This window comes from Neoarius graeffei, chromosome 12, assembly GCF_027579695.1.
Source record: "Neoarius graeffei isolate fNeoGra1 chromosome 12, fNeoGra1.pri, whole genome shotgun sequence".
NCBI lineage: Eukaryota > Metazoa > Chordata > Actinopteri > Siluriformes > Ariidae > Neoarius > Neoarius graeffei.
The window spans coordinates 23,675,718-23,700,845 of NC_083580.1; the positions used below are offsets into that span (position 1 = coordinate 23,675,718).

The 25,128-nt window shown below is 42.0% G+C and overlaps 1 protein-coding gene across 6 annotated transcripts in view; it reads right to left on the reverse strand.

Annotated features, from left to right (window-relative positions):
- The window catches only part of taf1c (TATA-box binding protein associated factor, RNA polymerase I subunit C), a 92,033-nt gene that overhangs the window by 43,131 nt on the left and 23,774 nt on the right, over positions 1 to 25,128 (reverse strand). For 5 of the 6 annotated variants that reach the window (XR_009655717.1, XM_060935707.1, XM_060935705.1 and 2 more), the window contains exons 7-9: positions 17,964 to 18,092; positions 11,182 to 11,299; positions 3,142 to 3,213 (exon numbers count right to left, since the gene is read on the reverse strand). Coding sequence is in view for 5 of the 6 variants with exons in the window: in XM_060935707.1 (XP_060791690.1) it covers positions 3,142 to 3,213; positions 11,182 to 11,299; positions 17,964 to 18,092 (319 nt within the window). In the remaining variant the exon portion in view is untranslated. The remainder of the gene's footprint in view (positions 1 to 3,141; positions 3,214 to 11,181; positions 11,300 to 17,963; positions 18,093 to 25,128) is intronic. The other variant, XM_060935708.1, reaches the window with a different exon arrangement.

A 25,128-nucleotide genomic window follows, 5' to 3' on the forward strand; every position in this document is an offset into this window, starting at 1 on the left:
AACCTTTGCTTTCAGTATCTGGTGTGACCCCCTTGTGCAGCAATAACTGCAACTAAACGTTTCCAGTAACTGTTGATCAGTCCTGCACACCAGCTTGGAGGAATTTTAGCCCATTCCTCCATACAGAACAGCTTCAACTCTGGGATGTTGGTGGGTTTCCTCACATGAACTGCTCGCTTCAGGTCCTTCCACAACATTTCCATTGGATTAAGGTCAGGACTTTGACTTGGCCATTCCAAAACATTAAATTTATTCTTCTTTAACCATTCTTTGGTAGAACGACTCGTGTGCTTAGGGTCGTTGTCTTGCTGCATGACCCACCTTCTCTTGAGATTCAGTTCATGGACAGATGTCCTGACATTTTCCTTTAGAATTCGCTGGTATAATTCAGAATTCATTGTTCCTTCAATGATGGCAAGCCGTCCTGACCCAGACGCAGTAAAACAGGCCCAAATCATGATACTACCACCACCATGTTTCACAGATGGGATAAGGTTCTTATGCTGGAATGCAGTGTTTTCCTTTCTCCAAACAGAATGCTTCTCATTTAAACCAGAACGTTCTATTTTGGTCTCATCCGTCCACAAGACATTTTTCCAATAGCCTTCTGGCTTGTCCACGTGATCTTTAGCAAACTGCAGACGAGCAGCAATGTTCTTTTTGGAAAGCAGTGGCTTTCTCCTTTTAACCCTCCCATGCACATCATTGTTGTTCAATGTTCTCCTGATGGTGGACTCATGAACATTAGCCAATGTGAGAGAGGCCTTCAGTTGCTTAGAAGTTACCCTGGGGTCCTTCGTGATCTCGCCAACTATCGCATGCCTTGCTCTTGGAGTGATCTTTGTTGGTCGACCACTCCTGGGGAGGGTAACAATGGTCTTGAATTTCTTCCATTTGTACACAATCTGTCTGACTGTGGATTGGTGGAGTCCAAACTCTTTAGAGATGGTTTTGTAACCTTTTCCAGCCTGATGAGCATCAACAACACTTTTTCTGAGGTCCTCAGAAATCTCCTTTCTTCGTGCCATGATACACTTCCACAAACATGTGTTGTGAAGATCAGACTTTGATAGATCCCTGTTCTTTAAATAAAACAGGGTGCCCACTCACACCTGATTGTCATCCCATTGATTGAAAACACCTGACTCTAATTTCACCTTCAAATTAACTGCTAATCCTAGAGGTCCACATACTTTTGCCACTCACAGATGTGTCATATTGGATCATTTTCCTCAATAAATAAATGACCAAGTAAATATTTTTGTCTCATTTGTTTAACTGGGTTCTCTTTATCTACTTTTAGGACTTGTATGAAAATCTGATGTTGTTTTAGGTCATATTTATGCAGAAATATAGAAAATTCTAAAGGGTTCACAAACTTTCAAGCACCACTAAGTGTCCAGAGCAGTCTTGCAAGTGCGACTTTCAACAGTCCATATGGGGCCATCCTCCACAGGCATGATGTGATGAGACTCCAGCCAGATGTAGGGCATCAGGATGGATCAGGTGAGTCCGAGGAGCATTATGTAATAGATAAGGTTAAATATATAACTGAGTACATGTCTGAAAAGTGATTCAATGCAAGTAGTTAATTTCAGCAGGCACTCATTTGTGTCCTTGTTTTTCTGTGTCCGAATCGTGAATGGGGGTCTATGTCGCATCTACATTTCCATTACATTACACACTATGTAGTGAGCATTGAGAGTAAACAGGAAGTCGTACTGGGTTAATTCCCTCAGTTGTTTATTTCACGACGGCCTCACTCATTATATTATAATACATTACAATACATTATTTTTATTTATTTATATATATATATATATATATATATATATATATATATATATACACACACACACACACACACACACGGTGCGATATGCTGGGGGGGGGGGGGGGGGGGGGGATCATCCCCCCTCTGGTTTTTATCTCTGCTGAAAAAAAATCCTCGGGGACAACCCAGTCAATAAAACAAACAAACCAAAAAAAAAGTTGACATGACAGGCATGTTGTGACACAGTTTTCTATGGTCTACATTGCACTCACTTTCAAAATGACCCAAAGTGGCAGCTTTGATGTTCACGAACGTCCCCAGCAAATAGATACATTGTAGGTAATAACATCTTTGCGTTCTATGCAGGGATGCAAACAGCGCGCTTTTTGGCGGATGTCGCCTTTTTCACGGCTGAATCGCGCAGATCCGATTTTTTTTTTTTAGGGGGGGCGTTGGAGTGTCTGATTATAATTTCAAAGTATATTCTGTATTAAAATTACTAAATAAGCAAATCCGTTACAGTCCATGAAACAGGAAGTATAAGGATGAGAAAAAAACAGCTTAAATCGGAAAGCTGCGCACAATGTGAACTGCGCCATCAGAGCAAACTGTTCATTTAGTATTCATGTATTTTAGTGATTTTCGAGTCACTGTCCATTTAATCCGGAGGGAGAGAAACATCACAGCAACGCGGCAAGCAATGCGAACTTTGCTGTGTGTTAGTGTTCGTGTCTTTAGTCAGAGAGATAGGAAGATGAATTTACTATCTCTGGTTTAGTGTTCGTTTTCATTTAGTGTTATTCATTTGATATCATCGGATGTTACTGAGCTGCTAGCCTATTGTTACCTTAATTTTTGTGACGTTTCATGATTTAACCCCCCCCTTTCTGGTTTTTGACAAATCGCACCCTGTGTGTGTGTGTGTGTGTGTGTATATGTGTGTGTGTGTGTGTGTATATATATATATATATATATATATATATATATATATATATATATATATATATATATATATATATAAAAAACACAATATATATAAAATTTATATGGATGTATATTGATAAAAATATGCAACTTGAAATCTAGATAAATGTAATGCCACAACTATCACACTGTCTAATAATACGAAGTCAAGGTGAATGGATGTCTTATTTGGAAGACATTTTGTCACTCAACATTATCTAATGATGTAATGGATCTCCTTGGATAGCCCGTGAAAGATTTAGGACTGGAACAAGGCGCGTTTTATTCAGGTCAAACATGATGTGCACATCACTCTTTTAATTGCACACACAGTTCCAAAACAAACTGATAAAATGATCAGTACAGCACATTGCATGCATAAGCTCTCACACACACACACTCACCCCTTTCCCACAATCCAAAGATAAGCCGCTCCGCTTTCGCTGGCTACGACAAGCTCTCCAGAAACATGAGGACTACAGAGAAATAAAGAAATTAATTAGGACAAGGAGTTCGTCATTCCAAACAATGCCTGGAGTTTCTAGGCTCTGTAATGCACTGCATGAACTGCGATGTGCCTTTTGTTCTTCATATGAAGAAAAACTAATTAGATCAGACACTTTTTAGGCAAATACTGTATATACATCTAAAGGGAGAAGATAACAGGGGAAGGCAGAGATGAATAGGGCAGGCTTCCCTGATGGTGATTTAACTTAAAGTGCATATCATGGGTAAATTCAGGAGCAAGATCAATGCAATTCTCCTATTTTATATTAAACTTTGGTCAAATCTGTCACGTTTTACGCAATTTTTTTTTACCTTGCGCAATACCAGAAAAATTCAGTTGAAATCAAGCCATTTGAGGTGAATTGGTCTGCCTGTGAAAAAACTTGGCATTTGGATTTCCCGACAAACATTGATTTTCGTGACGTCACATGCGGGACGCCTCCCTCTGAATCCTACGTCAGCGCTGGTTTATGAGAAAACGACCTGGTGGTTTTCTGCAAATTTCTTCAACGTTCTCACAAATGGTTAACAGACGTATCGTCGGAGGGTGTAGCAACACCAATCTTGATGGGATTAGTACTCATCATTTTCCAAAAGACCGGACAATGAGAGAGAGAAATGGGAGTGCTTCGTGCGAGGCACCCGGAAGCCAAGGACCAAAGCAGAGCCGAGAAAAAGACCAAGAAAATCAGCAATTCACAAGCTGACTGTTGCCAGTTAGCTAGGCTACAGATAAAAAGCTTGTTCATTGCTCAGCAAGCCCCGCCCACTATCAACAGGGCAAATAACATGAGTGGGTGAACACTAGCTAGTTTATCGCTCAGCAAGCCCCGCTATCAATAGAGCAATGAACATAGCACGTCACTTACTTCTCTGGGTGGAGTCTTACCAAATAATGATTGAATTTTGAGGTTGTCCCCATCGTCTCCTCGATAGTTCTTCTACATATGGAACACACAGCAGTGCATTTTTCCCACTGCACGAGAAGTCTGTATAAGCAAAGCGGACAATCCTAGGGGCTTCTCTCCAGGCATTTTAGCGCCATTAACGTTAGTTTGTTCCTGAACATGACGTATGAACAGGTGACTCTGCATTCTCTTGCACAAACCTAGTATAAAAATTAATCCAGATATAAATATTTCATGCCAAATTATGATGGCGTGTTCCAAAAAAAAGAAAAAAAAAAATATGAGTCCTCGCCTCCAGTTTATGAGTCCAAATGCAGTTCACGCACGAGTCCCAGTCATCAGTGTTCAAGTCCAAGTCAAGTCACAAGTCCTTAAAATTAGGGCACGAGTTGGACTCGAGTACTACAAGCCCGACTCTTTCTGAACATTTCCAGCAGAATGTTTTACCTTCTTATGTTACTGTAATGGACCATGGTAGCATTTCTCAGGCAGATGTTTTGTAAATAACGGCTCATCCGCATTTTGAATTACTGCTCATTTGTACAAGTCTCTTCACGTAAATTACTGCCATTTAGTGTAAAATCTTAAAATCACATTAAGTTGCCTAGAGTGCAGTATATCCTTCCAAAGTTCAACAGAAACCTGCAATATTAATGGCTGGTTAAATAATTAATTGTGGTAAAATAAAAACCCTGTATGCATCATGTGTCATTTGTTTAGGAATCGTGAATTTAAGATTCATTATAATACCGAACATTTATCAAGGACAAATTTGTTGTCACTACAAACCAGGCTTGTAGTAGTCGAGTCCATGACTCGTGCCCTAATTTTAAAGGTCATAGGCAAGGGTCGGAGGTGAAACGCCGAATATCAACTTTATTGTCTAGAAGAACAACCCAAAAAGCGAATTCAATCTTCCTGGTGTCTACAGTGCCTTGCGAAAGTATTCATCACCCTTAGTGTTTGTCCTGTTTTGTCGCATTACAAGATGGAATTAAAATGGATTTTTGGGGGGTTAGCACCATTTGATTTACACAACATGCCTACCACTTTAAAAGTGAAACTTGTTTTTTTATTGTAACACAAACAATAAGATGAAAAAACAAATTTGGAGTGTGCATAAGTATTCACTCCCTTTCGTATGAAACCCCTAAATAAGAGCTGGTCCAACCAATTCACTTCATAAGTCACATAATTAGCTGATTAAGATCCACCTGTGTGCAATCAAAGTGTCACATGATCCGTCACATGATGTCTGTATAATCAACCTGTTCTGGAAGGACCCTGACTCTGCAACACTACTAAGCAAGCAACATGAAAACCAAGGAGCCTCCAAGCAGGTCAGAGACAAAGTTGTGGAGAAGTATAGATCAGGGTTGGGTTATAAAAATATCCCAAACTTTCAATAGCCCATGGAGCACCATTAAATCCATTATAGCAAAATAGAAAGAATATGGCACCACTACAAACCTGACAAGAGAAGGCCACCCACCAAAACTCACAGACCGGGTAAGGAGGGCATTAATCAGAGATGCAACAAAGACACCAAAGAGAACACTGAAGGAGCTGCAAAGATCCACAGCGGAGATGGGAGTATCTGTCCAAAGGACCACTTTAAGCCGTATACTCCACAGAGTGGGGCTTGATGGAAGAGTGGCCAGGAAAAAAAAAAAAAAGACACACTTCTGAAGAAAACACGTTTGGAGTTTGCTCAACAGCATGTGGGAGACTCCCCAAACACATGGAAGAAGATTCTCTGGTCAAATAAGACAAAAATTTATCTTCTTGGCCATCATGGGAAATGCCATGTGTGGCACAAACCCAACACCCTGAGAACACCATCCCTACAATGAAGCATGGTGGTGGCAGCATCATGCTGTAGGTATATTTTTCATCTGCAGGGACAGGAAAGTTGGTCAGGACTGAAAGAAAGATGGATGACACTAAATACAGGGCAATTCTGGTGGAAAACCTGTTTGAGTCAACCAGAGGTTTGAGACTGGGATGAAGGTTGACGGTCCAGCAGGACAATGACCATAAACAGACTGCTACAGCTACACTGGAGCGGTTTAAAAGGAAAAACATTTACATGTGTTGGAATGCACTAGTCAAAGCCCAGAGCTCAATCCAATTGAAAATCTGTGGTCTAACTTGAAGATTGCTGTACACCAACACAACGCATCTAACTTGGAGTTGGAGCAGTTTTGCCTTGAGGAATGGGCAAAAATCCCAGTGGCTAGATGTGCTAAGCTAATAGAGACATACCCCAAGAGACTTGCAGTTGTAATTGTAGCAAAAGATGGTTCTACAAAGTATTGACTTTGGGGGGTGAATACCTATGCTTTCATCTTTATTGTTTGTGTCACAATAAAAAACAATTTGCACCTGTAAAGTTGTAGGCATGTTGTGTAAATCAAATGGTGCTAACCCTCCAAAAATCCATTTTAATTCCAGCTTGTAATGCGACAAAACCGGACAAAACACCAAGGGGGATGAATACTTTTGCAAGGTACTGTAATCTAAACCCTAAAATTGAATAAAACGGTTAAAACATACTGTTTTGCCCAATTTCCGAAGATTTGTTTACATCTCACTTATGCGCACTTTCACTGCCAGGGGACCATCATCGTGACGTCATTCAAGCCAAACAGACTGGGAGCAGCTCTGTGTTTACTTGTGAACCGAGCACACGTGTACGGACTTTGGTCGTGAGAGGTTGTGTAAAATGTCTGAAAGCGATGGCGATTTTGAAGTAGGAACTCTCCAAATTGATTATCGAGAGGTGAAACCATATATGTATGAACCTATGGCCGTTGCGAAGGAATCGGTGAATGTGGCTCACTGGTTTGACCGTGCGGCCTCGGAATCGGACAGCGACTCGGCCGACTCTGATCACGGTGACCCTGGACCTCAACAAGATGATGCTGCTGGAATCTTAATTTCCCTGAGGGAACCTGCCCAAATCGATCAATAAAGTTTTATTGAATCTAATCCAAGACTCATGCCCAAACAATTTATCCTGGTAGTTATGATACATTCTTACTTTTGTCGTAATACTAAATAAGAGCCCTTTTGAAGAATAATTAAACCGCCCTCCCTAGTGGATATAGGTAACGATTACTTGACAGCGCGCCAGTAAGCCACATTATCCTTTTTTGCTTGAGTGTTGCTGGTCCGTTTCTTCTTCGACTGCTTGATTTTGTTTCACGCGCACAACCCTCTCGCTCCGCCTCTTCTCCTTTTTCGGAAAAAGCCAACCCTCTCGCTCCGCCTCTTCTCCTCTCTCGGAGAAAGGTAAAAACTTCTTCCTGAACAGGTCCTGTTGTTACAGTTCACTGCACAACAATAAGGCATGTTTTTTTTTTTTTTAATTCCCGAACGCACGTCTGCACTCAAGCCGAACGGCAGTGGACTCAACTCAAGCGGTTTGTCTTAAATGACGTCACGCGCCGAGTGGTCACGAAAATAGCCGGACAGAAATTCGCCACAATCCGCGCTAACTTATTTTAATTATTACTTATTAACAATACTTCTTGGGACCAGAAGAAAATTACAGAGGGTTTTTTAACATATAAAGTTTCAAATGTGCATAAAATTAAAACCGTTGCCTATGAGCTTTAAGGACTCATGACTTGACTTGAGTACTGATGACTCAGACTGGGACTTGTGCATTAACTGCATTCGGACTCAAACTGGAGACAAGGACTCGGATTTTTTCTTTATTTTTTTGAGACATGCCATAATAATTTGGCATAAGATATTTATATCTACATTAATTTTTATACTAATTTTGTGCCAGAGAATGCACATTCACCCGTTCATACGTCATGTTCAGGAACAAACTAACGTTAATGGCGCTAAAATGCCTGGAGAGAATGACTCTAGGATTGGCCGCTCTGCTTATACAGACTTCTCGTGCAGTGGGAAAAAAAATAAATAAATAAAAATGCACTGCTATGTGTTCCATATGTAGAAAAACTATCGAGGAGACGATGGGGACGACCTCGAACGTCAACCGTTATTTGGTAAGACTCCATCCAGAGAAGTAAGTGACATGCTATGATCATTGCTCTGTTGATAGCGGGGCTTGCTGAGCGGTAAACTAGCTAGTGTTCACCCCCTCTCATGTTATTTGCCCTGTTGATTGCAGGGCTTGTGTTGGACTTGACTCGGCTCAATAGTGGACTCGACTTGGACTAGAGGTTTATTGACTTGACTACAGCACTGCTACAAACAGGAGTTTACATCATTTGGTATCTGTTATTTAAATCATCGTTTCTCTCTTTTTTTTTCCCCTTCCATAGACTTGCCATAATACAGGTATAGACCCTTTTCAGTCACGTGACCTTCGTAAACGCGACCGCCATTTTGGGCATGTAGTGGACTTCAGCTCGAATGCGAGGAAGGCGACAAACGAAAAACATAAAAGAAAAAGGAGCGAGATGCAGAAAACACCTTCACTATCCAGCGACGTAGGGCATTTACAGGGCGAGCAGAGGGAGAGGTATTTGCAAAAATTGAGGTTAGCAGGCTTAGAGAACGACGTTTACCTGCTTCCACCAGGATTGTTCACTGACGTACGGAAGTACACAAAGCCCTCGTCTTTACCTGACTTTGGCCCACATGATCTGTATACCTATGTCGTTAAAAACCCATCGCCATACACATACACGCCAACGTCCGAGGTTCCGAAGCGTGCTCCGGCTTGCTCCAGGAGTGCTCCGTCCGAGGCTCCGGAGCGCGCTCCGGCTTGCTCCAGGAGTGCTCCGTCCGAGGCTCCGGAGCGCGCTCCGGCTTGCTCCCCCTCAAATTAAGCAGCGCGCTCCGGCTTGCTCCCCCTCAAATTAAGCAGCGCGCTCCGGCTTGCTCCCCCTCAAATTAAGCAGCGCGCTCCGGCTTGCTCCCCCTCAAATTAAGCAGCGCGCTCCGGCTTGCTCCGGAATGCGCTGCTTAATTTGAGGGGGAGCAAGCCGGATTGCGCTCCGGAACCTCCGGCCAAGGTTCCGGAGCGCGCTCCGGCTTGCTCCCCTTCAAATTAAGCAGCGCGCTCCGGAACCTCGGCCGGAGCACTCCGGGAGCAAGCCGGAGCGCGCTGCTTAATTTGAGGGGGAGCAAGCCGGAGCGCGCTCCGGAACCTCGGACGTTGGCTCCGGCAGCTATTTACACTGGATCCGGTGTAAATAGCTGCCGGATCATAATTACAGTAAACTAGTAAATACCGTAAAGGAAAAACTTGAGACTGAAAGGTTTTAACAGTCATCCAAATGACTGAACGTAAACATTGCTACGGTAACATACCAGCTACTATGTTGTTGACATTAGCTAGTCAACAATAGTTACTACAGAAGAACAAAGAGGTTACAATGGGTTATTTTAACCTATTTGGTTACACACTCGCCGCCACAGAATGTTAACAGCAATGTAATGCCTTTTCTGGCTAATTTTATTCGTCTTACCTCCACCAAAGTGGTCACTACACAAGCGTTGGTATGCCGAGGGCTGCCAATCTGTTAATGGCCGCTATCCATCTTCTCCGTTGGGATCTGATAAAATGATAAACCTTGCCTTGTTTGTTGATGGTTACTACATCCAGGTGCACAACAATATAGTGGCATGATGGAAGTCTTGCTGAAAGTAAAAACTTTCTTTGCTGCCGTTCCTCAATGTTGGCTGTGGTAAACTACTGGTAGTACATGTCCAAAATGGCGGCCGCGTTTGTCGTGACGTCACGTGAAAAGGGTCCATAGAGGTGTGTGTGGTCATGAGGTACAACATCTACAGTCACAGATCACAGCGAATACGCAACGGCTGCCTGAGTGCTACAGAATCAACGCTGCTCTCAAATCAAACTGCATTAACTTTTCTTTCTGCCACGTCAGCACCTAAGGCTATTTCATAACGAGCATTTCTAAAATGGTATTGTACTTGCTTCATAAACATTTACAATTAAGATTGAACTGTATTTTTAAAAACTAAACTGCTTGATTTCATAAAAAAAATCAGTGAAATTTAGTTCCCTCTGAAATTACATCCAGTGTTGCATTACTGCCATCTACAGGTTTACTTTGACCGTGCACTGACCGTTACATCATTCTGTTGCTAAACGAACAGCTGATGACACCGAGGTGCTCGCTGACCGCCGATATTTATTAGTTTGGTCCTGTGTCTCCTTTCCAACAATGTCTTTTCTTCTCGCTTTCCGTTACTGTAGTTGGTCTTTCACGTTTTCATTCGCATCCTCCATTTCCCTCTCCTGTTTCAAATTTGTATCCCACAATGCCTTGTGCAAACAGGGAAAGCCCACCACGTGATGCATGACGTAGCATCTTGAATTGGGTCATGTTGTAGCAGGAAAAAATAGCAGAGGACTTAGGGCCACATGGCCCCAAATTCATTAATTGTTCTATTTAAAAAACCCTAATAAAATTGAAGTCTGTGATTTGAAGTCAGTAGCTTTCGGTCCACTAAACAAGAATAACTGGGTGTCGGGGAAAATTCATTTTGTGACCTACACTTGAAAAATCTGAAAGGCAGTAGAGCTTTAAGTAATATTTACATCCTTATAAAAATGTATCGAAAAATGGAACAAAGGAGAAGTTATGATGGCAAAATACAGAAAATGTCAATGTTTCTGGTGCATAATTGATAGTTTGATTTTTGTCCATTGTTACCTTATTAATCGTTTTTTGCTCATTTTACGTTAACGTGAAGGACACTGTGAAGGCTGAATTTCTGTTACTCCTATATAAAAAATCTCAGAAATCATACCAAGGTTTTGTATAAAGCCATAAAGTGCATTAACATTAAATTATTTCTCCCTTGGAAATCTTTCATTTTAACTCATATATAAAATCACATGGTGTGTAAAGATGGCCCTGCTTTGTCTTGATAGTTTTAACAGTCAATTTTAAATATGTTCTTGAAATGCTAAGCATCAACTGAACAATCATTTTTGCATTCGCATTGATTAACATATTAAGATCACCATTACAACACCCCAAAAAATGAGGAAGGGAAGAATTCGCCTACCTGACATTGACACTGGTGGCTCGTTCCTTCAGCTGCACCACCTCTAATGGACGAGGACGGTTACCGGCTTTCAGAACCCACGCTGCACAGAAATGATCTGAACGCAAGCCTATATAAGCTACACACAAACAGATGAACAAAAGGATGAATGCTGACCATCTCTCACTATCTGCAGGTTATTAGTGCCTCCTGGTCCCGTACCATGTTTATTAACTTGTAATGGCAGTATACCAAATCAAATTCGGCTATACTTCAAGTGAAACTGTCCACTAGGATGTGTGTTCTGTCCAGTTTTAACATTTGAAGTCATAAAAGGACAAGGACAGACAGATATTTAGTTCTCTTCTACGAGTGGAGAAAAAAATAGTATACAGGTAGTCGTCGACTTACGACCTATGCGACTTACGACCGATTGACTTTACGACCGTCTGGTTATGACTGGCAAGTGTTTCCCAGCTGAGTGTACGACAGTTTCCGCCCCAGCTCCCGGCAGCGCCTCTCGCCGCGTACGACAGTTTCCGCCCCAGCTCCCGGCAGCACCTCTCGCCGCGTACGACAGTTTCCGCCCCAGCTCCTGGTTTATGAAACGAGCAAATGCTCCCGCCAGCCCGAGCGCTGCAACAGCTGATGACGTAGACGACCCACAGCCAAGTACGAGTGATGCCAGCGGTCACTAAACTTTGTATTTTGCTATGTTTTACATTTGCATTTTGGTGTGTTATAAACTAAAATGTTTTCTATTTTTCACGCCTGTATTTCATATTTTTTGTTTTGCACATATTAAATGAATTGTACTGTACGCAGTGTAGTATGCAGTGTTTGACTTAAACCAAATAATGAGCCAAGGTAATGAAATAAGAAAATGTTGATAAAATAAGACTAACATGATTACAATATCATTACACATCACAATATACTTACGTTCATGTAACATAGGCCGACTTACGACCAGATCAGTTTACGACCGGTCAGTCGTAACCAAACGCAGTCGTAAGTCGACGACTACCTGCACTTGACATGCCATAATCATGTCGGGTTTCTCCACAGTAATTAATTTTTCTAGCTGTTGGTGGCAGTGCATGTGTGTGTTTGACAGACGGAATACTACAGAGCCCTGCTCGTGATACAAAAAGGGAAAAAAAAAATTATATACAAAATACACACTTTACTGGGAAATACGCCACTCATATTTTTCATACGAACTACATCCAGGACGTTGAGTAATACATTTTCCAATATCCTCACTCATGAGGAAATCAATTAATTGTTTTGATTAACTTGCGTACTCTCTTTGTGAATGTCTCTATATAATAAAAAGAAAGTCACACGCTGGCTTGAAGATATGAAGTTTATCTTTCCGTGTTGAAAAACTCACATTTTTCATACAAAATACATCGCAGACCTGAGTGATGTATTTAAATAATATTGGCTGGCGTTGAGTCCAGGCTTGTAGTACTCGAGTCTGACTCGTGCCCTAATTTTAAGGACTCATGACTTGACTTGGACTTGAGCACTGATGACTCGGACTCGTGCATTAACTGCATTCGGACTCAAACTGGAGACAAGGACTCGGATTTTTTCCTTATTTTTTTTTGTAACACGGCATAATAATTAGGCATAAGATATTAAGAGCTACGTTAATTTTGTGCAAGAGAATGCACATTCACCTGTTCATACGTCATGTTCAGGAACAAACTATTAATGGCGCTAAAATGCCTGGAGAGAAGCCCCTAGGATTGTCCGCTTTGCTTATACAGACTTCTTGTGCAGTGGGAAAAAAAAAAAATGCACTGCTGTGTGTTCCATATGTAGAAGAACTATCGAGGAGACGACGGGGACGTCCTCGAACTTCAATCATCATTTGACAAGACTCCACCCAAAGTAGTAAGTGACGCTATGTTCATTGCTCTGTTGATAGCAGGGCTTGCTGAGCGATGAACTAGCTAGTGTTCACCCTTTCTCATGTTATTTGCCCTGTTGATAGTGGGCGGGGCTCACTGAGCGATGAACAAGCTTTTTACCTGTAGCCTATTAACTAAAAATGGGGCTGTCAAGCAGTAACGTTAGTCCAACACAGTAGCAGAGATGGTTTCACATAAAGGCAGAAACAGCCACCGTCAAATGGTGCAATTGGAGTCTTGTTCTCAGACTCGACTCGAAATTTGCTTTAATGACTTGGACTTGAACACTGGGGACTCGAGGTTTAGGCCCTGTCCACACGGCAACGGATTCAGGTGACTCCGATACAATTGCTTATCGTTTAGGCCTGGCGTCCACACGGCACCGGCGTTTTGGGTGCCCAAAACGCAATCTTTTTGAGAATGGGTTCCAGAGTGGAAAGATCTGGCAACATTGCCGTTGTGAAGTCGTCTGGATGAGTAGAACGGATTTGTTTACGATGACGTCACAACCACATGACCGAGTGCTTCACGCCGGGTAGAAGTGTAACCAATATCACCAGGAAAAAGCCTTACAGAGCACTAGTGAGAGTGAAACACGAGTTTGGATATTATTATTATGTTCAGTGTTAGTTCACAGTAGTAATGCAAGCAGAATAGTGACAGTAATAGTGAAGCAAAAACATGCAATTGTACAAACACTGCAGCTCTACAGCAAAATATTCATTTACGAAATGGTCTGATTCTTAACACCAGTAGTGCCAATGATCTTCTCATTGCGATGCGAGTTGTCAACAAATCCTATAACTTGGTTCATGAAACACGCTTACAAAATATTTTCACTGTGAATATTTATTGTGTAATGGTGCAATCCCGCCAGCAAAAATAGGGGAAAAAAGGAGCGATCTCACCTCTTCAGATGTTGATTTAAGTCTGACAATACGTTCCTCAAAAAGGGCGTAGAAGAGCAAATTAATCCAATTTATTCCGGACCATTAAAAGACGCTGCCTTCCGCGTAGAATCATACGTCATCCTCGCCGCCATATTGGAGAGGTCAAAGCGGAGAATAAAGATTAGCTGCGTTTAACTGTACCAACAGGTTTACCGTCCAAACGAGATCATATGGGATTACCTTTCACAGGTGAGAAACAGCAAATTAATCCATCAACGTGTAGCATTCAATTTATTCCGGACCATTAAAGACGCCGCCTTCCGCGTAGAATCATGTGTCATCCTCGCCGCCATTTTGGAGAGGTCAAAGCGGAGAATAAAGATTAGCTGCGTTTAACTTTACCAACAGGTTTGCCGTCCAAACGAGATCACATGGGATTACCTTTCACAGGTGAGACTGAAAAAATACTTTTCATTGTATTTGGTCATTATAATGTAATTTTATGAACAGATTTTCCTGACTTTGTGGCTAATATGAAGTCTCGCGCATAATAGTTTATGCGCATGCGTCCTTACTTCTTCTATTGTTCTGGTGTCTCCGAAGGGACCGTCTTACAGCGACCCTAGAGGTGTGGCATGTGTATTGCATCGTTTTCAGCAAGCGTTGCGTTGCCATATGGACCTGATGTTTTACTGATCGTTGCCCATTTGGACGAGATATATTTTTAAATAACATCTCGTTGCCGTTGTCGTGTGGATGTAAGGCTACGTCCACACGACAACGGCAACGAGATGTTATTTAAAAATATATCGCGTCCAAATGGGCAACGATCAGTAAAACATCAGGTCCATATGGCAACGCAACGCTTGCTGAAAACGATGCAATACACATGCCACACCTCTAGGGGCGCTGTAAGACGGTCCCTTCGGAGACACCAGAACAATAGAAGTAGTAAGGACGCATGCGCATAAACTATTATGCGCGAGACTTCATATTAGCCACAAAGTCAGGAAAATCTGTTCGTAAAATTACATTATAATGACCAAATACAATGAAAAGTATTTTTCCAGTCTCACCTGTGAAAGGTAATCCCATGTGATCTCGTTTGGACGGCAAACCTGTTGGTACAGCTAAACGCAGCTAATCTTTATTCTCCGCTTTGACCTATCCAATATGGCGGCGAGGATGACGTATGATTCTACGTGGAAGGCGGCGTCTTTAATGGTCCGGAATAAATTGAATGCTACACGTTGATGGATTAATTTGTTGTTTCTCACCTGTGAAAGGTAATCCCATGTGATCTTGTTTGGACGGTAAATCTGTTGGTACAGTTAAACGCAGCACATGAATCTTTATTCTCCGCTTTGACCTATCCAATATGGCGGCGAGGATGACGTATGATTCTACGCGGAAGGCGGCGTCTTTAATGGTCCGGAATAAATTGAATGCTACACGTTGATGGATTAATTTGCTCTTCTACGCCCTTTTTGAGGAATGTATTGTAGGACTTAAACCAACATCTGAAGAGGTGAGATCGCTCCTTTTTTCCCCTATTTTTGCTGGCGGGATTGACTCTGCCCTAAGGGCAGAGTCAGTCTCTCTCTCTCTCTCACTTTGCACCATTACACAATAAATATTCACAGTGAAAATATTTTGTAAGCGCGTTTCATGAACCAAGTTATAGGATTTGTTGACAACTCGCATCGAGTTCGTTACACTTCTACCCGGCGTGAAGCACTCAGTCACGTGGTTGTGACGTCATCGTAAACAAATCCGTTCTACTCATCCAGACGACTTCACAACGGCAACGTTGCCAGATCTTTCCACTCTGGAACCCGTTCTCAAAAAGATTGCGTTTTGGGCACCCAAAACGCCGGTGCTGTGTGGACGCCAGGCCTAAACGATAAGCAATTGTATCGGAGTCACCTGAATCCGTTGCCATGTGGACAGGGCCTTAGTGACTCGACTACAACACTGGTTGAGTGTTGTATCAGATATATTCCATTCAGCTAGCATGATACTGAATGAGTCAAAGAGGAGTTCAACATCATGCTAGCCAAATTGAATATATCTGATATACCACAAAAAAAGCCAGACAATATTATTATACATACAGACTCTCTTCCAGTTTTTTGATGTCCGTTGGTGTGTTTTTCTCTTGCAAATATGCATGAAGAATATCTAATGAAGTTTTGGTAACTTTTCAGGTGTTCAGTGCGTCTTTCTCTTTCCCAGCGAACAGAGAAATGCTTCTGTGCATGCACAGCAGAAAACTCTCTCATTGGATATTCACATCAGCGCCGATGTGTGACGTCATGTTTTGACAGCCATGCAATGGACCCTTTTCACATGACGTCACGACAAACGCGGCCGCCATTTTGGACATGTACTACCAGTAGTTTACCACAGCCAACATTGAGGAATGGCAGCAAAGAAAGTGTTTATTTTCAGCAAGACTTCCATCATGCCACTATATTGTTGTGCACCTGGATGTAGTAACCATCAACAAACAAGGCAAGGGTTATCATTTTATCGGATCCCGGTAGATGCTGACCGACGGAGAAGATGGATAGCGGCATACCAACGCTTGTGTAGTGACCACTTTGTTGGAGGTAAGACGAATAAAATTAGCCAGAAAAGGCATTACATTGCTGTTAACATTCCATTCTAGTTTACTGTAATTATGATCTGGCAGCTATTTACACTGGATCCAGTGTAAATAGCTGCTGGAGCCAACGTCCGAGGTTCCGGAACGCGCGCGCGCTCCGGCAAGCTCGGACGTTGGATCCGGCAGCTATTTACACTGGATCCGGTGTAAATAGCTGCCAGATCATAATTACAGTAAACTAGTAAATACAGTTTTCTGCATCTCGCTCCTTTTTCTTATGTTTGTCGCCTTCCTCGCATTCAAACCGATTCGAGCCGAAGTCCACTACATGTCCAAAATGGCGGTCGCGTTTACGAAGGTCACGTGACTGAAAAGGGTCTATATCAAACCGTATTCAATGCTCATTCTCCATTAGGTAGTGACGTAATACACATAGGATAAGTGATATGCCATCAATATTGCATGCTATCAAACCAAACGAATTAAACCCACTAGAAAGGAATAGAATACGTTTTTATTCCATCGAAAAAGTGTCCTGTACGTATAATAATTTCTGATCTTTCACTCCGATGAAGTCACTCCCAGTGTTTTCCCACTGACTAGACACGTGTTGTCAAAATGGCAAACTGGTTCAGAATTAAAATTCTTCTGATTAACTTGAGTATTTTTTTTTTTTGTGGATGTGTCCATATAATATAAAGAACATTACACAGTGGTGTGAAGATATGGAGTTTATCTTCTCATGTTGAAAATATTTTCACTTTGCTCACTCGTGAAATGTTCACCACTTGAAGACAAACTTCATATCTTCACGCCATCGTGTAATTTTTTTTTCCCCTTTGTGTGTCATAAGCAGGGGTTCTGTAGAATACATAAACAAAATTAAACCTGCTGTGACAGCTTTTCTGAAACACAAACTCTAGACTAACAGCTGTTCTCTGGCAACAGTTAAAATTCAAACATTACAACAATTATAATGCGATATTTAATATTTGATACACCAATAAAACACAGACGTGAATTAGAGTAACAGCCAGAGTAAAATAAAAGATCATGGAGCAGCTGAGATGTGCCACACAAACAGCGCTGACATTTCATCGAGTTGTACTGAATAATTATATGGTTTTCTCCCACAGACTTAATGTCTCACTGCCCAATCCTGCATGCATGAAAATAAAAACAGCCCTCTGAGAGATGTTTATATACAGCTTTTCTTTTTCACATTTACTCACCTGACTTCATGTTTACATAAAACACACCTGATTATTTTATTTCACTACTTGAATACTGGTCCCTCAAACTTAACTGCGTATTCAAAAATATGCATGCACATCCCTAGTGACTAGAGCCAAGTCGGAGAATTGCACTACTTATTAGTCTTACCTTCATCATCTACCAGGGCCGTGCTGACCTGCCTTACTGTTCCGTCCAGGTTGAACACCAGAGGCTCCTTTGCCAGCTTCACAACTGGAGGTTTATCTTCCCTGAATTTCAGCTTCATAGGGTGAAAATCTAAGTGACTACAGTTAAGTACTGAAAACTAACAGTGAAAACTAGAACGCAAAAATCTGAATTTATATGTTGTGCTGAATATGTAGAATTTATATATCCATTGTTCTCCCCAGAGCACTTTAATTTCATGCTGATATGCTTTAAATTTACCGACACGCTTTTGGTTTTTCTTTTTTTGTTCCGACATTCACTGAAAAATCACGTCAGACTCCTACCTTGCGATGTTTGGGGCACCTTTTGAAGGAAAATCAGTGTTGTGGGCCGGTTTGCTGCCATGATGCACTCAGGCAGACCGGAAATCCCTAATCACAACAAACGCCCTCAATCACTTTGCTGTTGCACTGGTACCATGACGCTTCAGTGCGTGAGTGAGATCGTGGTTTATGGTCTTTGTGTGGTGGGTATACATCTCCACATTTCAACCATGCCGCAAAGAGGCACGAATGGCGCTCAGTGCCCCACAGATCCGTACTTTCGACAGCTAAATGAGAGCAGGACAGAAGAGCCAGAAAGAGAAGAGGAAAGAAGTGAAACCGAAGTATCAAGTAGGCCCAAGTATAAAGGTGCTACTCAAGATTGTGGCATTTGTGCAGTAAATGCAGTATGTAGGGTTTTTTATTAATTTATTTTTTTTAAAACTGCAACAGAACTCATTTAAACTTTTGGTTAGTGGTGTTCTGGCAGTGGTTCAGGTAATGAAACAGCATTATTATACACACTATATTGTTGTCAGATGATGACTTTATTTATTGTTCATGTGAACCCCATGCTGCAAACCACAGCATCACAGACCTCCACTTACTGTAGTGATGTTTTCAACCATGTTAACAGTAACAAGAGTGCTCTGAGAGCACAGTATAACCCCTGCTGGCAACTAGGCCATAACTCTGGTAAAATGCAACTGAATTGAACGAAATTGCAATACCTGTGTATTACTGATGTGTGTGTGTGTGTGTGTGTGTGGGGGGGGGGGGGGGGGGCTGCCATGCCGTAGCCATAGTAACCAATTCCCTGCTTCACTTTATGAACCATCTTCTCCCTTCCACTGTACAGCATTGAACACAATCCCTGTACTCGATGCCATGTTCTATCTCCGCCCATTCTTCTGACTCCCTGTAATGGTATTGGATACAGAGATGATACCGGATGCCAAATACAGTGAAGTCACGACTGTGCTTTAAACCCGCGGCGGAATCGAAATTCCTTCTCTCTGGTGGTGGGTTTCCACATGTGAAAGAGACGTCATTGCATCTGTGCTACAGGAGAACAAAGGACAAAAGTTCAATATATTTGATCTTCGCATAATTACAATAATAACTGAACTGGTTAGTTACTGCAGCCTACACAGTATTTTAAAGAGAAAAGGCGACCGGATCCCTTTTCCCTTTCGCAACGTCGACGAACTACAAACAAGATTCCTTCCAGATCATCGGACAACCGATGGGACACCGAAGATCTTTAGCTGACGAGCTGTAAAAGCAAAAGGAACAGAACTGTTTTCTCCCTGGACCGGTGCTCTGCGCTGTCTTCGGATAACAGACGGCGCACTTTCAGTCGCCAAGCAAGAGCGATCTCAAGTAAGGCAGGCATCTGGGCAATTGTTAGTCTTAGTTGTGGCTAGTTAATGTGAAGAGTGTTGTTTATTTGAATTCATTCATGGTTTAAATGTATGCATTTTGATTCACATGAACGTCAGTCTTAGACCGCGTGTTGTTTACTATCTGTATTTAGTTAGATCGTGCATACGTTCTCTCTCTCTCTCTCTTTTAACTCCCTCTGTCGCACTACACCCCTCAACATTGGGATTTCAGGAGTAGCTAAGGGTTGAGTAGAAGTTTGGGGTTTAAGGCCTAGCTGGACTAGTTTTAAGCTACAGATCCTGTGTCTCTCCCTCGTGCGCTCTCCTTGTTGCCCATCCCCCTTTAGGCGAGGCCTAGCACAAAGGCTCGCACATTACATTCACACACCACACCCATCTCGCCCGCGCGCGCACAGCCTCACTCCCCTCCTCCTTGTTGTGCGCCTGCACACGCCCTCTCTCCCTAGCTCCTCATCTCGTTAGTGCGCAGCTGTGTACACGCACGCACACGCCTACACTCACACACACACGATTTCCCTCTCACATTTTAACATCCACTTGCCCCTACACTGTAAACTTGCATATAGCCTATTACTTCTGATCACCATTAGTGCCTTAGTTATCATCATATTCACTGCTGATTTCTTACTCTGTTTACTACTGATTATTCCCCTTACTACTGACTATTGCTCTATACACTACTGATTATTACCTGTATACATTGCATCACCATTTATATTAAATTATTCCGTGGCTGCTATTGTTGCTATATCTGATCAGTATTCGTTTGCTAATTCGTGTCAGCTATTTCAGTAAATGGTATCTTTGGAATAAACTGTGTCCTGTCTATTGCTACAACAATCACTGAGTGCCAACCTCTGCCAAACAAGTATTCTAATTGCCTTCGCCCATTTGGTTGTTATATGAATGTTATAGATCTAGAGTAAACGTATTACATTAGAGCTACAATACTGACTAAAACTATAGCAACATCACTAAGTTATTCCATTGATTTTAATAGGTTTAGCTATAAACTATTAGACACTTGAATTAATGATTAATGAATGAGACTGATCCCTTTTTACATGAGACTGATTCGATAAGTCTATTGCACCTACACCAACATAAAGAATCCTGCCAAGTTTTATGAAATTCCTCCCAAAATTGTGAGAGGAGTTGATTTCGGAAGGCGAGTACCCTTCCCGGGACGTACAGATGGACATCGCATTGACAATCCCCCTTCGGACTTTTCAGCCAGCGGGCGATAAAAAAAAATTGTGAGGGAAGTTGATTTCAGAAAGCAAGCACACCTTGATGAACTTGCCAAAGTACAAGTTTGTTAATAATCAAGGGCATAACTCTGGTAAAATTTGCCCAAATTAAACAAATTTCAATATGCGTATAACTATCATATAAACAAAGCCTTTTGCCAAGTTTGGTGAAATTCCTCCACAAATTGTGAAAGGAGTTGATTTCAGAAGAACATACAGCCTCATGAAATTTTCAGAGTACAAGTTATTTAATCAAGGGTCAAAACTCTGGTAAAATTTTCACAAACTAAATTAAATCGCAATATGCATATTACCATCATATAACAAGGCCTTTTACCAAGCTTCGAGAAATTCATCAAAAAATTGTGAGAGGAGTTGATGAAATTTTGAAAGTACAAGGTTGTAATCAAGGGCTGGAACTCTGGTAAAATGTGACCAAATTGAATGAAATTACAATATGCCTACTACCGACATACAACAATGCCTTTTGCCAAGTTTGGTGAAATTCCTCCACAAATTGTGAGAGTAGTTGATTTCAGAAGGAAAACACATTCTCATGAAACTGTTAAAGTATAATTTTGTTAATCAAGGGCTGTAACTCTGGTAAAATGTGACCAAATGTAACAAAATTACAATATGCATATCACCAACATAAAGAATCCTGCCAAGTTTTGTGAAATTCCTCCAAAAATTGTGAAAGGAGTTGATTTCAGAAGGTGAGCACGCTTCCCGAGATGGAAGGATGGAAATCACCACGACATAATCCCCCTTTGGGCCTTTTGGCCAGCGGGGAATAAAATCTCATTATCTCTAGCCGCTTTATCCTATTCTACAGGGTCGCAGGCAAGCTGGAGCCTATCCCAGCTGACTACGGGCGAAAGGCGGGGTACACCCTGGACAAGTCACCAGGTCATCACAGGGCTGACACGGACAACCATTCACACTCACATTCACACCTATGGTCAATTTAGAGTCACCAGTTAACCTAACCTGCATATCTTTGGACTGTGGGGGAAACCGGAGCACCCGGAGGAAACCCACGCGGACACGGGGAGAACATGCAAACTCCACACAGAAACCCGGACCTTCTTGGTGCGAGGCGACAGCGCTAAGCACTACGCCACCCGAGAATAAAATCAATACCATAAATTGAACAATGCAGAGTATTTTCCACACCTAAATCCCTCCTACTACTCCTTTTCAGAGGGGAATAACTATAGAAATAGGAAGATCTTGTAATATATAGGTCTAGACTATCCTGGTACTCAACCCACAAGTGAAAAAAAAAAAAAGTGTTTCGCTGTGTGCACTGACTGCCATTCACAAAACCACGTTCTAGGTGCTGATCACTAGATGGCGCTGGCGCTGTTGCATGAGTTGACCTCGATTCCCGATATTGTTCAATATTATGCTTTTTTTTGTTGTTGTGCAAAAAAATTAAATATTTCTCTGAACTGACTGTTTCTAGTGTTTTCATTTCAAATCTAATTATGCCCCTTAAATTTTGCTCCTTGCATATCAGCGAATTTCATCATGTTGAATTCTGCCTAAATCAGCCCTAGATGCCATCAGAATGCACCACTTGAAGTCTCCAATTTCAAAATTTTCCAGGGGAGCATGCCCCTGGACCCCCCTAGCAGCCTTCGGGGCCCTCCGGGCTGGGCCAGCCCTTACCAGCTGGACTCCGCATCAGTAGCACTGCTCTAATATTTACTTCGCCTGGGACGGAGTCCACCAGGGGGCGAGGTATTGTTTTCGGTGGGATTTCTTTGTTAGCAATATTATGGGAAAATGGCTGGACCAACCTTCATGAAACTTTCAGGATAGATGGGCATTGGTCTCAAATACAACCTCCAAGATTTTGATGGTCATCCAGTGAAGGTCACCAAAAATGTCAAAATCTTTTTTTCCCCCCGCGATATCTTCCTTGATATTCATCATACTTACTTCAAACCAAATCCAAAAATGGTCATCTTTCAATTCTGCTTCCATCGATATGCTACACGATGGAGTATCTCTCAGTTTTCTTTGCGGTTGGGGGTCAAATGTCAGGGGTCAAGGTCACTGGCTTTTAGAGGCTCATAACTGGGAAACGGTTCAAGATACAGAGACGCTTAATACTATCGACATATAGGAAGTCATGTATGGGCTTTCATTTGGCACCATGACCTCTGACCTTGAGTGATCCTAAAAGGTCATAGACAGGGTCACGGGTTTTCAGAGACTCATAATTGTGAAACGGTTCAAGATAGACAGATACTTAATATTATTATTGACATATAGAAAGTCATATATGGGCTATCATTTGGCACAATGACCTTTGACCATAAGTGATCCTGAAAGGTCAAACTCAAGGTCACAGGTTTTCAATGGCTCATAACTGGGAAACAGTTCAAGGTAGAGAGATACTTAATATTATCGACATATAGGAAGTCCTATATGGGCTTTCATTTGGCACCATGACCTTTGACCTTGAATGACCATGAAAGGTCAAATTCAAGGTCACGGGTTTCCAGAGGCTCAAAACTTTAAAATCGTTAATGACCGACAGATATTTACCATTATCAACATATAAGAAGTCCCATATGGGCTTTCAGTTGCCACCATGACCTTGAACAACTTTGAAATATCAGACTTAAGGTCATGGATTTTCATAGGACTATAACCTGACAGCTGACGATTGCGAAATATTATCAACATACAAGTAGTCCCATATGGGCTTTCATTTAGCACCATGAATGTTGACCTTGAGTGACCCTGAAATGTCAGACTGAAGGTCACGGAATAGACCAGACTGCTGGACGTGGTTTGTTTTGCCTGACAACACTTTTTTCTGTCCTTACTTCCAAACAGATAAAAGCTATGAATGTCTTCACTCTCAACACATGAATGGAGACTTCAATCTGGGAAGAACTTTTTTTTTTTAATTAAAAATAATAATTACTGTAAGTGTTATCAGGGTTCAACACAGTTCAGCGCATTATCTGCTGTTCAACGAGGAGCACATGCATGTGTAGTTTGTGTAATTTTATTAAAAGGAGTCCATTTACAGCTAATAACTCACTTTAGGTTTATTTATAGTCTAGACCTCAGTTTTGCAGCATTCCTGACCTTCTAACTGACGGGCAATTAAGTAAAAACATGACCAAACTCAAATGCTAGCAATTGTAGCTACAGCTGACACATAACCAGATATTTTTCCGCTGTAATGAGGTCATGAACAAAACGATGGCATGTTACACGATCTCACAAGCGGCGTGAGCAGCATGCGCTTCATATATTTTAATTCACTGAGTTGCGTAAATTGGGGCCTCTGGGGCTCAAACAGTGCAACTGCATTCGATGCATAATTAACATCTTGACACACCTAAACAATTGCTTCGGAGATTTCTATGATAAAAGCCAATATTACAGTATACAATATTCACCGGCCACTTTAATAGGAACTTGTCCTTGATTCTAAGACTCCTGTTCTTGGCTGGCAGGAGTGGAACCCAATGTGCTTTTCTGCTGTTGCATGCCGAGATGCTTTTCTGCTCACCACGGCTGTAAAGAGTTGCTATGAGTTACTATATCCTTCCTGGCAGCTTGAACCAATCCGGCCATTTTCCTCTGACCTCTCTTATCGACAAAACGTTTCCAACCTGTCACGAGCCAGCCAGGAACATCAAGGTCGTGATCCGGGATTTTCACTCCACTCCCTGAGCCTTCCCCACGCTGCTGTTGGCCACACACCCGTCTCTCATCAGCTCATCCACGGCTCTATATTACACCATTTGGAGATTCTCTCGACGGCAGACTGCCTTCGCTTCAAGCGATGTTTTTCTCTTGTATTTTAGCCCTGGTTTTTGCTTCGGACTCTCATTTTGTTACCTCGCTGTGCGCCTCAGGATTGCTCCGTTTTCCCTTTTGAATTAGTTTTGCTTTTGGGACTGCAAGCTAATTTCTCCTGCTGCGGGTGCGCTCTGTACTTTGTGACTTTTTTCCTGTTTCTGCACTCATCCTGGATTTCTACTCGTCCTGTTTGGCGCCAGCTCCCGTTCCCATAATCTCTGTTTCAGAGTTTACCTGGCTGCTGCTCCCCTCTTCCAGTGCTTTGCGTTTGACAGATGAAAGACTTTCTTCAACTCCTGTGCACCTGAGTCTGCTTACTGGATCTAGCCAGCACCTACAGCCATTTGGCCTG